The 12,699-nt window shown below is 44.4% G+C and overlaps 1 protein-coding gene across 4 annotated transcripts in view; it reads left to right on the forward strand.

The window, feature by feature from the left end:
• Window positions 1–12,699, forward strand: part of SFMBT2 (Scm like with four mbt domains 2) — a 114,989-nt gene that overhangs the window by 78,513 nt on the left and 23,777 nt on the right. For all 4 annotated transcript variants that reach the window (XM_077179260.1, XM_077179261.1, XM_077179259.1 and 1 more), the window contains 5 exons: window positions 1,879–2,005; window positions 6,219–6,332; window positions 7,629–7,671; window positions 8,280–8,350; window positions 9,977–10,116. In XM_077179260.1, coding sequence (XP_077035375.1) covers window positions 1,879–2,005; window positions 6,219–6,332; window positions 7,629–7,671; window positions 8,280–8,350; window positions 9,977–10,116 — 495 coding nt within the window. The remainder of the gene's footprint in view (window positions 1–1,878; window positions 2,006–6,218; window positions 6,333–7,628; window positions 7,672–8,279; window positions 8,351–9,976; window positions 10,117–12,699) is intronic.

Here is a 12,699-nt window from a genome sequence, read left to right on the forward strand (position 1 = left end):
ATCTCTTCTCTCAGCTGTGGCAGCCTTGAGAAAAGTCTCTGCATAATATCCTCTAAGATTAAGTCAGGTCTGGGCATTTTTTGGTCCTTTTTTTTTTGTTTTTAAGGAAACACTCATCAGATGAACATGTGTCTCTTATTCTTCCACTCTCAGTAACACAATTCTTTTCAGAAGGAGCTGCTCTGCTTTCACTTGTGCAGCCTCCTGGCTGGCTGGTCCCCTTGAATTGTGGCTGTGAGGGGCTCTTTGATGGAAGCTTTCTTTGCATCTCCCACCTCGTGCAGCCAGATGTGGTGCTGGCACTGGAGGTGCTGTAGCTGTTTCCCCAGGAGGGATTTTTTAACAAGGAGAGGCAGTTGTGGAATGGATTGACGTGCCCAAATGCTTAGTAAAATAAACTCCACCTAACTGTTTTGCCATTGATTCTGTATAAATGAGCCTCCAGCACCGAACTGCAATGAAAGGAGCCAGGGTGATGATGAATGGCATTTCCTTGTTAGGCAACATAAAAGGCATTTTAACAAACTCAGCAGCTTTTGCAGGGTGAAGCTGATCTGTGTGCTGAGCAAGGCTTGAGGCAGTCCAAGGTGTGCTTGAGAGTAGCAGAATGTTCTAGGATGGAAAAGAGACCAAAGCCATGAGTTTTTAGTCTCTCAGAGAGCTCTCAGTGGTTGTTCAAGGTGAAGTGCCCATGGTCCTTGGTGTTGTAGCAATGGGAGAAGGGTTGGATTTGAGCCTGGCTTCCAGTTTCTCACATAGGATGAGGGTTTGGTGTCATTTTGAGTCAGTGGCAATTATTACCCATCCCAATTATTATCAGTAAAAAAATCTCATTTCAGAGAGGGAACCCTTTCTGTGCTACTGTATGCAGAGAGATGCAGAGCAGGTGGAACAGAGGGGAGGGAAATCCAAGGAGAGGAAGCCCTGGTATGGACACAGGTGTTGCATTAGTGTGTTTTCAGGGAGAGTCGTGGGGGAAAAACTGGGAAGGGGCTGAGAATAAATGACAGGAGGGGACATTGGAAGGAACAGTGGCAATGAGCACATCTGGATCCATCTACACTCCAGCCAATGTACCTGAAATCCTTGTTCATTGAGCTTAAAATAGAATCACAGGATGGTTTGGGTTGGAAGGGTCATTAAAGACTGTCTAGTTCCAGTCCCCCCATCCCATGGGCACTGCTGCCATCCTCTAGATTGGTTGCTCAGAGGTCCATCCATGAAAATTCCATGAAGAAAAGCATACTTGAAAAGGTTACTCAGATATCTTCAGCTCCAGTCAGCTTGGGTGACTGAATGCTTGAAGAGGTTTCTCTGGTCTCAGGCAAGGTGGTTTTTTGCTTTGTAAAGTTTCTCCTAGCAAGGTGAGAGATGCTTAAGCACTGGAGTTCTAGGAACCCTTTAGGTGGTATCACATTAACAGAAAATGATCATTAGCAAACATTCAGACATCCTTGGAGCTGATGTGGAGCAGCTTCCTCCCAGTCCCCTCAGAGTCAGGGATAGGAGTAGAACATGACATGCATTTCATCACTGAGTTTTCAATGGGTGCTGGTGAAACCTGCTCCTGCATGGGCTCCTCTCTCCAGGGTCACAGCCTCCTCTGGGTGTCCATCTCCTGTGACAGGGATCCTCCAGGGGCAGCAGTCTCTACTCCCCTGCAGATCCCCCATGTGCTGCAGGGGCACAGCTGCCTCACCCTGGGCTGCACCAGCACAGCTCTGATTTGGCTCTGGATGCCTTTGCATTCTTCAGGGAATCCTGCCCTTCCAGCAGAAAGCAAACCATGCTAAATTTATGCTTCCCAGCACACAGTCTGGTTGAAGTTGTGCAGTGCTGCAGTGCCATGTTTCAGCGTTGTCTCTTGCCTCTTTTCAGACATCCTTCAGCCGTGGCTTCACCAAGAACATGAAGCTGGAGGCAGTGAACCCCAGGAACCCTGCAGAGATTTGTGTGGCTTCCATCACCTCGGTGAAAGGACGGCTGATGTGGCTGCACCTGGAAGGTACCTGCTCTAAAGGCTGCTTGTGTTTGTCTGCTGCACTCACTCACTCACTCACTCACTCACTCACTCACTCACTCACTATTTCACTCTCACTCTCTCACTCTCTTAATTTTATCCTTCATCCTCTCCACAAAATTGCTCTCTTCAACTTTCCAATTTTATGCATACTGACCAGTTATGTTTTCTGAGGAATTACATTTACCTGCTCTTTCTCTGGGGCAGCTGCAAGTTCCTTCACCCTTTCATCCACATGGTCTTTATCACCATGATGACAACCTCCTCCCTGCCACCATCATACACCCTCATCCTAGGAATAGAAGTTTGCCTCACTTGTGCAGCTGAGACTTCTACAGCAGTTCCCAACCTGACAGTTTGTACAGGAGGAGAGGTCTCTAATCAAAGCCCTTAAAGGTGGTAAAAACATTGCCAGGTAACCCAAAACATTGTAATTCCTCCCAAGTGTTTGCTTTTGGTAGAGCTGTGTGCAAGGGCAGGTTTTGGTTTTTGAACTCTAAGATTGTCTGCCTTCTAGCTCAAGGTAGCAAAAGCTTATCTGGAGCCTGGTCTGGATACAGGGCAAATATTATTTTTTAATTGCTGGAATCAACAATTGTTTGAAAATTCATTCCCACTGAGGCTGTTGTTGAATTTACACCCATCTGATCAGGGAATTTGACCCATTTTGGGGACTTCTTTTCTTAAATGACCAGGTGCCTTCACTTGTATATGCCAAAGATGTGGATAGATGCAGGAAGAGAGCAACACACTCCCAAGTTGCTTCCTTCCCTCATCTCTTTCTTCCTGCCTCTTACTCTCTTAATTTCTTAAAGCATGTTTTTTTACAGCTTACCATAAAAAAGCCCTGTGTACATCTACTTTCTTTTGAGTTCTGATATATAGGTGCTTTAAGCTTGGTTTATATCTCAGTACCAGGAATTGAATGATCTGTCGTAAACAGAAAAGATGCAAAAGACTGCAGAAAACAGAGAGAGAAATCTTTGCTGCTCTAGGAATACATCACTACAGTATGCACAGTGTTATGCAAAAAGCAGGCATTAAAAAAAAAAAAACCACAGCCAACTGCTTGCAGAGTTGTAAAATAAATGTGGCTTGAAGTGAGGCATGGGGTTTTTTTTTACTCCATAAATATAGTGTTGTTTCTAACTGATTATTTATATTCTGGAAGCAGCAAGGCTCCCCAGTTCCACAGGAGCCCCTCACTGAAGACCTCAGGTCCCACCATTTATCACAGGCGCCTCTGCAGCTTTCATGGTTGCCCTCCCAGTTTCCCAGCTGGACAGCCCAGGCTGCAGCCATAAACCAGGAGCACAGGAGTTAAGCAGGGCTGAGTTAGACAGGGCTGAGTTAGGAGCACTGTGTGATAAATCACACTTTGTACAGTAGCAAAACCCTGAACTCGAAGGCGAGCGTTTAATATGCAGCAGTGCGGTTCCCCCGTGGTGGAGGAGAAGCTCAGGACTGATGGGATGCTCTGTGCTCTCTGCTACTTTATTACTCATCATCTGCATTGTTAATTTTTACTGGTTCATTTTAAATTTTAGAGCTTGAAGCTTTCTGGTGTGAATTTATACAAGTAATAATGCACGCTCCCTGCACAGCCCAGGAATTTGAGGAAAACCCTTTGGTTAATCACTTCTCCAGGGAGGTTTCCTGTAATTTCCCCTTCTGCAGTTTTCTGGAGTTGCTGCTCTGTTCTACCCATCCTGTAAAATTCATAGTAGACATTTTCCTCACCCTGTTTCCAGTCTCCTTGTTTTCCCTTTAACCTCCCAATTCCCACGGACATTTCTTGCTCTGAGAAGAGAGCGGCATAAAACGCAACAGATGAAACTAATGAGTCTCAGAAAAGCTGTTTTCCACTCCTGTGAGTGAGGCCAAAGGAAGCAGTAAGATGTTGGAAGTGGAAAGCAGGGTTATCAATTGCCAGAGGGCAGAAGCAGTGCCAGGGAGGACAGAGGAGCTGTGAATATGTCTTACAAGAGGAGCAAAAGTGTTGCTGGAGAACGGGCATTGTGCTGCTTTCTTGCTCCTCAGGGTGACTGCAGCTGTAAACTTCAGAAGCAGAATGTTCATAGAACCACTTTGGTTGGAAAAGACCCTTCATGTCTCATTTATTGTAGCTTGTAAGCAGGAGAGTACGTTTCATCTGGTTACTTTATAATAATTTTGAGCTGTAGAATAATTAAGATTGGAAAGGACCTCTAAAAGAATTGAGTCTGTTTTGTCAGAATAACACCATCACAATAATGAAGCAATTGGTTTTCCCAGACCTTGTGACATTTCAGTGGGGTCTGTGTTGATTTCTTGCTCTGTTTAGGGCTTGATCTATGGCTTGCTCACTGTGTGCATGTCTTGCCACTGACTCACTGTTGTCACATGGGCTCCTTGCCTGGATTTGTGGTGTCAGGTGGAAATGGAGCTCCCCACTGGAGCTTTCATCAGGTTCAAACTGAGCAGTGACCATGTGGTATTATCTTGTGGAGGGAAATGGTTTTTCAGGGAATTTCAGCAGCAAATACAAGATTTCAGCTGAAATCTTGTGTTCAGCAAATTGTGTCCTTGCCCTATGCCTTCATCCCATTCTCTTCCCCCTACTCCAGTGTGTATTTTCAATGGATAGTGCATGAACACAATGCAGGGCTCAGGGGAACACCATGAGGACATCCATGGATCTACACAGACATCCTAATTGCATTTTTTTCATTATTTCCTCCAGCAGTGTTCACCTATTTCCCTGCCTCCTTTGAGGAGGAGGCTTTTTTCTGCAGCCACACACTCTGAGAGCAGCAGGTTTATTACTGATCCAAATGCTGCACCTCAGCCCCAGTGCAGTTCCCATCACAAAGTTCAATTACTGTTTCAATTACACCACAAGCCCTTGATGAGCACACATTAGTGGCAAGCTCCCTGTAGTCCTCTGGCTGTGCACAGTCAAACACTTGCTGCCTTTAGCAGGAGGCAAAGATGTTCTGACAGATGCCAAGGCAAGGGTGATGCAGGGGGAGCTGCTGATCCTTTGGTCCCTTTCATTAGGAGATCACCCCATGCTGGTGCTGGAGCTGTCTCTCCTGGGGTGGAATTGGCAGAGGGAGGAGGTGAAGTTGCTGGCCCAGCTGTACCAGCAACTTGAACTTGAATTGGAGTAGTTAAATGGTGCAATGACTCAGGACACAAGGGTTGCTTTAGAAAGAACTCAAAGCCAGCAGGAATATCTTCATTGGATTTTAAGTGGACATCAGGTAAATTAGGGGAAAAAAAAGTAGGAAAAATTTCCTTCTTTGAAGGGGTGGTCAAGCATTTTAACATGTTTCCCAGGGTAGTGGTGGAATAATGTCTCTGGAAGTGTTCAAAAGTCATGTAGATGTGGTGCTGAGAGACATGGGTTAGTGGTGGGCCTGCCAGTGATGGGTTAGTGGTTGGGCTTGATGATCTTGGAGGTCTTTTCCAACCTAAATAATTCTTTTGTTCTGTGAGTGGGACCCACATCAATGAGGACAGGAGGTTGTCTTCTAGAGGAGGTGTATAACCAAATTGGAAGATAATTGCTTTAACTAGAGACTTCAGGTGAAGTTTTGGAGTCAGCATTGTGACAGAGAGCTTGGTGCATGTGTCCCACTTGGGATTTTTATATTTCTTCTCTCCTGTTGGGTGATCAGCTCTTGTTTCATGTGAGGAACTCTAGGAGAATTCGTGGCACTTGTGGACAGAAGAGTGGGTACCTCTCCCCCTTAAAAAATGGGACTCAAGGGCAGAGCTGCTCAAAAAAGCTTCAGGGAAGCACTGGAACATCAAAGCCTCTGGGATACACTCTCCTACCATTAAGATCAGGCATTCAACAAGTCCTTCCAACTCAGTTATGCAACTTCACAAAATATCCAGGGGTCAGCCAGGCTACCTTGTTGAGGGAAGTTACATATGTTTAACCTCCCTGGCTTTTGGCTGCTTCACTGCACACCCTCAAAGTGCTCTTAATGGGGTTTTCCTCTGAACCACATTGCACTGTAAATGCAGCAGCCTCATCCTTCCTGTCTGTGCAGAACTAGAGATGAAATGGGGCCTGATTGGGGTGCAGGGGAGCAGATTTATTTTCACATGTTCCATCATTTGCTTCCCCAGGCTCGTAATGGATGCTTGGATGGCTCTGGGCTTGGTGTTACCGTGCCTAAATCCCATTATAAATTTGTGTTTATAGGTTCACAGATGCCCTCTCCAGAGTACATTGTTGATGTGGAGTCCATGGACATTTTCCCTGTTGGCTGGTGTGAAGCAAATGCTTATAACCTCACCCCACCACACAAAGCTGTTTGTAAGTACATGGATGGAGACCTGAGCAGTGCAGATGATACCAGGGATTTTTCCTAAGGTCTCTAATCCCATTTTTGACACTATCAACCTACTCAGGAGACCAATAACCAGGCTATTTACAGTACACAACCAAGTGTACACAACCAAGTGTACTTCAATAAATCATAATAAATCTAATTAGTGACCAGACTGGAATTATACAGTTTGTATTTTTCTCTGTGATCAGCCCCTCCAAAAATGGAGTTGTCTGTGCTGGGGGAGGCTGTTCCATGGTTTGGGATTGCAGAGGGGGTTGTGGGTTTGCAGAGGGGCTGTTGGTCAGTGGGGTTGTCAGAGTTGTGCTGAGCCAGGTTCACTCAGGCAGCTGAGTGGATCAGGGACAAAGTCCTCAGATTAAAAAAAAAACAACTCCATAAAATGTCAGGTAGAATGGATATACAGAGGCCATCCAGGTGCCCCTTTCCAAAACAGGATCTGCTTCATCTAAATGGAGAAATAATTGCTGCCATTCTGTGATGGAATTTCTGCCCTTTCCCAGGGCATCTGTCCCTTATTTCACTGCCCTTGCCAGCTCAGAGATTTTCCTTGTGTTCAGTTTAAATTCCCCCTCAGCACAATTAAGCCCACAGTGTTTTGTCCTGCCTCCAGTGCATATTAAGACAAATTTCTTTCCTTTCTATTTGCATTTGAAGGCAGTTCATGAGAAACTTGGTGTTGTTCTCCTGTTCCAATATATCCAATCTCAAGCCACCATGTGAAAAATTGGCCTCATTGTTTATATTAATTAACATCTGAAAGGCAAATTTTAAAATGTATCTTCCCTTCCGAAGAGTTAAATATGCTTAAGTTAAAAATCAGGCAGCCAGAGCCTAATTTAGGAGAATACTGCTATGGCAACATTATGCAGCCTTATCACAAGTTATTGCTGGGGATAAATTATGCTGGAGGTAATCATGCTTGTAAAATGTAATCTTATCCATATGTGGTTCTGTATGGAAAAATATTTGTGTTTTTATTTTAATTTTTTTCTTTTATGCTGATCCCATAAAACACAATATTAGCATTCCAGAGGAAAGATTAAATGTATTATTACATCCTTAAAGTAGGTTTTAATGATGTAGTGACTTACTTAAAAAATACCAAGAAAAGATGGTGATAGTAATTAAGTACCATTTCATTGTGTTCAAAGTCATTTTATAGTCAGTGCATTTACACAGCTTTTTTATGCATTCTGGGTGTACTTAACAGGACAGAAGGGGACAAAACTATTTTTTTCTTTCTTGCTTCATTTTTGCAGTGCGAAGGAAGAGAAGAATTGCAGTTGTGCAGCCAGAAAAACAGTAAGTTGTTTTGGGTTTTTTTTTTTTGTTATTTAAGGTGCTGTTTTCACAGGAATGCATCAGGTCTTCCAGGGGGGATAATACACAGCAGCTGTGTGGCTCAGTAACTACTGCTCAGATACTGCAGCACAGCCAGCAAGAGGATTCTTTGAAGTCTGAAATATTTGTTAGCATATTAGAAAGTCTCTGTAACAGCAATTTTTTGTTGGCTGGGGCTGTGCAGCCCCTGTCTGATGGCCATCAAGGGATGCTTATGGAAGATGGACATATACCAGGAGGGCATTTCCCTGTCTAGCTCTTGCAGTTTGTAGAAACCTGAATTTAAGGGGTTTAAGGCAGGATATTTGGAGCCTGGAGGTCTAAAGCTGGCACATCAGAGTGTATTTTCAGAGAAGGGGTGGATCTGGCTCCTTCATCTGCAGTACCCTGGTCTGTGATCAGCCATGGCAAAGTGGAATTGTGTTGGAGGTATCTCTGTTCCCCATACCAGGCTGTTGCTGGTGTAGCTTTTGGTCCAGCCTGGGGGCTGCTTCTGGCCCTTTGTCCTGTCTGATGCTATTAAATACTCCAAATACTCTATGAAATGCACCCCATTTCTCTTTTAACAGGTTACCATCCACAGTGCCTGTTGAGAAAATACCTCATGACCTCTGCCCAGTTCCTCAGCTAGACACAACAGGTAAGGACCCTTATTTCAAAGAGCCATGTTCCCAAATGGAAGGGGAGGACCCCAGAAAGGCAGTGAGTTCTCATGGGGGTGGGGAGATGGAACCACATCCTCAGGGGCTGTAAGGTGGAGTGAACCCACCTGAGGCACCCCAGGTGAGGGTCTGTTTCTCCACATGTCCTGCTGGGGCTGTCAGAGTTCCCCTGGAGCCTGCCCATTGCAGATGTTGATGTTAAGACAAGGCTAATGACTCTCTCTGGTGGAGATGGGTGCAGGTTGTTGATTGACACTGATGAAATTGGGTACAGCAGGACCTGATGGGTCCCCTCTCTTAGGTCAGGACTGTGTGGTGTGGCTGCTGCTTCTGCTGAAGGCAAATTCCTCTCCCCTTTAGCAGTGGCAGGAGGCTCTGAGTGCAATATTGATCCAATTGATGGTGTGAACCCAGCAGCAGGGACAGGATTTAACTCACTTTATTTCAGCAGGCTGTGGGACACATATTGGCATTGCAGCCAACACCCCATTACAGTCAAATGGGGAGAATCAGGGTCCTTTTGGGTATGATAACCAAAAAAAGTGAGCCACATCTAAAAGTTCCCATTTCTCTCCATGGTCTATGGAGGAGCCCAGAGTAATTAGCCCAGACAAGGAAAACTGCTGTGTAGACCCATGCTGGGTCAGGGAATGGCACTGCAGGACTTGTGGGGTTGGACAGGAGTTGAGGAGGGGTTTCTGAGGCTCTTTCTTCACTGGGAGAATGTTCTCCCTGAGCTGACTGCCTGTCTGTGAGGCTCAGCTCGTGCATCCCCTCCTGGCAGGTTGCAGTGTCCCCCTGCCCTGTGAGTTCTGGGACAGCCCTGGCTCCTGTCGTGGATTAACTCCTTTCTCAGTCCTCCTTTCAGCAGGGTGTGCAGATAAATCAGTCACTATCAAAACCACCTCATTTTCCCATGCTGGAGGGATTTGAATAGCAGAGGCTTCCCTACCCTCTATTTTGTGCCTCCTTTATTCTCCTCCCCTTCCTCCCACATCCAGGAGGAAGAAGTGTGGAAAATAGAAGAATAGAAACTTCCACAGGCACAGGAGGGTTTCATTTACAGCCTTGGAAGAAGCTTGAATTGATGTAAAAACAAAGTACACAGACATTAAACAGAAAAATCATAAACTCATGTTCTATAATAAGTAAGAATATGCTTCAAGTGAGAAACTATTGATGAAGGGTTTATAATATAAGGGTGTAATTGTATAGAATAAGCTAAGAGTTTAGAAGTTACATTAAAAGCATATGTGTGTACATGTGATTGCAACCCATTAGATGAAAGTATACACATTACAGTAGAAGTAAGTAAAGGTGATAAATTAGAAAAACAAAACAAACTTTGTGGCAACTATCCATTAGATTAGAAAGTTATATATTATCTTGTAAGGAAAAACTTGAGACCATTTTGAGCTATAGCTGACTACTTATTCTCTTAAATCTCACAGCCTCTAAGATTGATATTTATTTAAACAATAAATTGTTTTTAACCCAACTGTAGCCCCATCCCTTGAATTAAAACAATGATAATAACAAAGAATTGCCCTTGGTTTATGGTATAAGAGTGCTGCAGGCACCTCACTGCTGCTTTCTCCTTGCAGGCACCATCAATGGGAGGTACTGCTGCCCCCAGCTCTACATCAACCACCGCTGCTTCTCAGGTCCATATTTAAACAAAGGCAGGATTGCAGAGCTACCTCAGTCTGTGGGGCCTGGCAAGTGTGTGCTGGTCCTCAAGGAGGTATGGCCCAGCTCTCTTTTGGGGGGATGTCAGAGGAAAGGATGGGTCATGGCTTGCCACACCCAGAATTTGCAAACAATACACTTAAAATTGTCCTGGAGTGGTTTCCATGAGGCAAAACTGCAAGCCAGGAAGAAGGGGCAGGTTTTGCATTGTGGATTTTGATGGGAGAGCTGGTATTTTTGAAACATGGGGAGTTCTTTTGGTTGGAAGCAACTTCAGTGTGGGTTGCCATCAACACAGGAGCAAACAGCAGTGTCATGGAGACATGGGCATCTCTTTTTGGAGACATAAACAATTTCCCAAGGAGCAGGACAATGGCAGTGGTCCAGCATTGGTCCCTGTTACTTTGCAGAAAATATTCAAGCTTATTATGGCCATAAGCTCAAGCTCATTCTGCCCATGGGAACCAGTTCCAAATTCTGGGAAGGGTGAAAAGAAAACATTCAGGGTGTTGCTGTACCTGATTCCTGGTAGCTGTTGCTGAGATGTGAGAGATGCCAGCAGCATGGAGAGCCACGGGCAGGATGGAGGTGAAAAAATTGCAGCACAATTGAAGTTCCTGATGTTCCTCAGCCCTTTCCACCCAAGGCATGTCCTTACCTCCACCACTGATGCAGTGAAGCATTATCCTGTGTGTGTACCCTTGAATCCCAAAGTTTTAGGTGAGTTACAAGTAACTCTTGTGCAGTTCAGTACCAAACTTATTTTTACAGCCTTGCTGTTCATTATTCCCAGTGCCAGCACAGGTTTTCTGCTGGGACCACTGGTTTATTGTGGTTTCTTTCACTGGAAGAGGCAAGTGAGGTGGCAATGCCTGTTGTTTGACATCAGCTGCAAAGTTTGTCTCATTTCTGAAGTATTTTCTTGGTAAACAAGTTGAAACCTGGAGCCAAATACAATGGAGACATCAGCTACTGCCATCCAGCCATTGCACCTGGGCTGAAAAGTGGTGACTGTAAGGTAGTTGTATGTAATAAAGGCTGACTTGAAGTTAAATTAAAATAAACACATTGTCAGCTTTAGTTTTAGTACTGGGGTCAGAATATCTAAGAAGCACAAACAGTTCTTCATATGTGCCAAGAACTCCTCAGCAACCTTGTAAAATAAAACAAGGTGTCTAAGTTCTTAAGACTCCAGGTGATCTATAACCTCCCCATATTTTAGAGAAATATGCTGTAAAGATTAATTGGTTTCATTGCTTACTGCTCTTACTGTTTTTAAGACACTTTGCTCTTTGTCTATTTAAAAAGAAAATGGACCATGACATAAGATGCCTTTTAGATCCTTGATGATCTAATGAAAGAATCCCAGATAACTCTTCTGCTCCCCTCTCTCTGTCCCACAGACACATCAGTATTCCAAGTTAAAAAAATAAGTTTACTGCCCTGTTTTGAGGCCACCCTGGGATTTAGCATCTCTTATTAGGTAGGAATGTGGGATTATAACTCAGATAGAGGAAGGAAAACGAGTTTTTCCTCATAAGAATGCTGATCATTGAGGTCTTGAATAGGAGAAAAGAGTTGTGATCATATTTTTTAGCTGTACCTTGTCAGTGATATCTCCTAAGAAAACTTCATCCATCTCAAAACTTGAGACTGTTTCAAGGGGGATGGAGATGGGAAATGTGTGAGCACCAGAGAGCTGTCATGGGAAGAAAAGTGCTGAACTGCCCAGTGGCATCAGGCACACCAGATACACTCAAAAAAGAGCCCCTGTGCACATGGAAGTACATGACATGGAGAACTTCATGAATACCAGGTGCTTGTGAGGTGGGGCAGGGGCTTGTGATGGTGCTGCCTGATGATGTTCACTGGTGTGACTCCAGCTCAGTCAGCTCTGAAAATCCAAAGGCAAGCAGCATCAAAATAAAACCTCACTGATGGACAACAGCAAAGGCTGAGCTTGCCTAATCCCCCCTGTGCTCCAAGGCACCCAAACCAATCCTGATGCTGAGGGCTGAAATTCAACCACCAAAATCTCCTACTGGTCACGCTCCAGCCAAAGGAAATTTGACCTGAGATGGTTGATGTAATTTTCCATCTCCAGAGAAAGTTGGAAACTGGTCTAGGTTTCTTCACTGGTTTTGTTTAAATCACAGTTAATTTTCTTTTCCAAAATTCTGTTTGTTTGCATTTAATAGAGTGCAATATGAAGTGGTAGTGTTGCTAGAAGGTACCACTGTTACTATGATGATGGACCTTTGCTGTAGGGTAAAATGCCAAACCCAGTGACTCACATGAGATACAAGAAGAGTAAAAGCCAGAGGTTTTAAATTTTAAGACCAGAGGTTTTAATTTCTTTTTTTTTTTTTTTCCTTCCGTGAAAAGGAAATAATTGTTCTTACAAAACACTCATTTTTTTGAACTGAGTGTAGAACTTTGCAGAGTCCTGCTGGTGACAAGCCAGCTTTGAGAAAAGTCCTGGCGCTGTGGGTGCCTGTGCAGGGCTGCAGTTGATTAGGTGTCTGGGAGAACGCCCAGACAGGGCCACACTGGTACTGCAGGGTTGGGTTTTCTTTTCTTGCTCGTTTCCCAGCTATTCTGACAACTCATGCAAGCACCATTTCACTGGTGAGGGGGC

Source organism: Agelaius phoeniceus, chromosome 5, assembly GCF_051311805.1.
Source record: "Agelaius phoeniceus isolate bAgePho1 chromosome 5, bAgePho1.hap1, whole genome shotgun sequence".
In the NCBI taxonomy this organism is placed as follows: Eukaryota; Metazoa; Chordata; class Aves; order Passeriformes; family Icteridae; genus Agelaius; species Agelaius phoeniceus.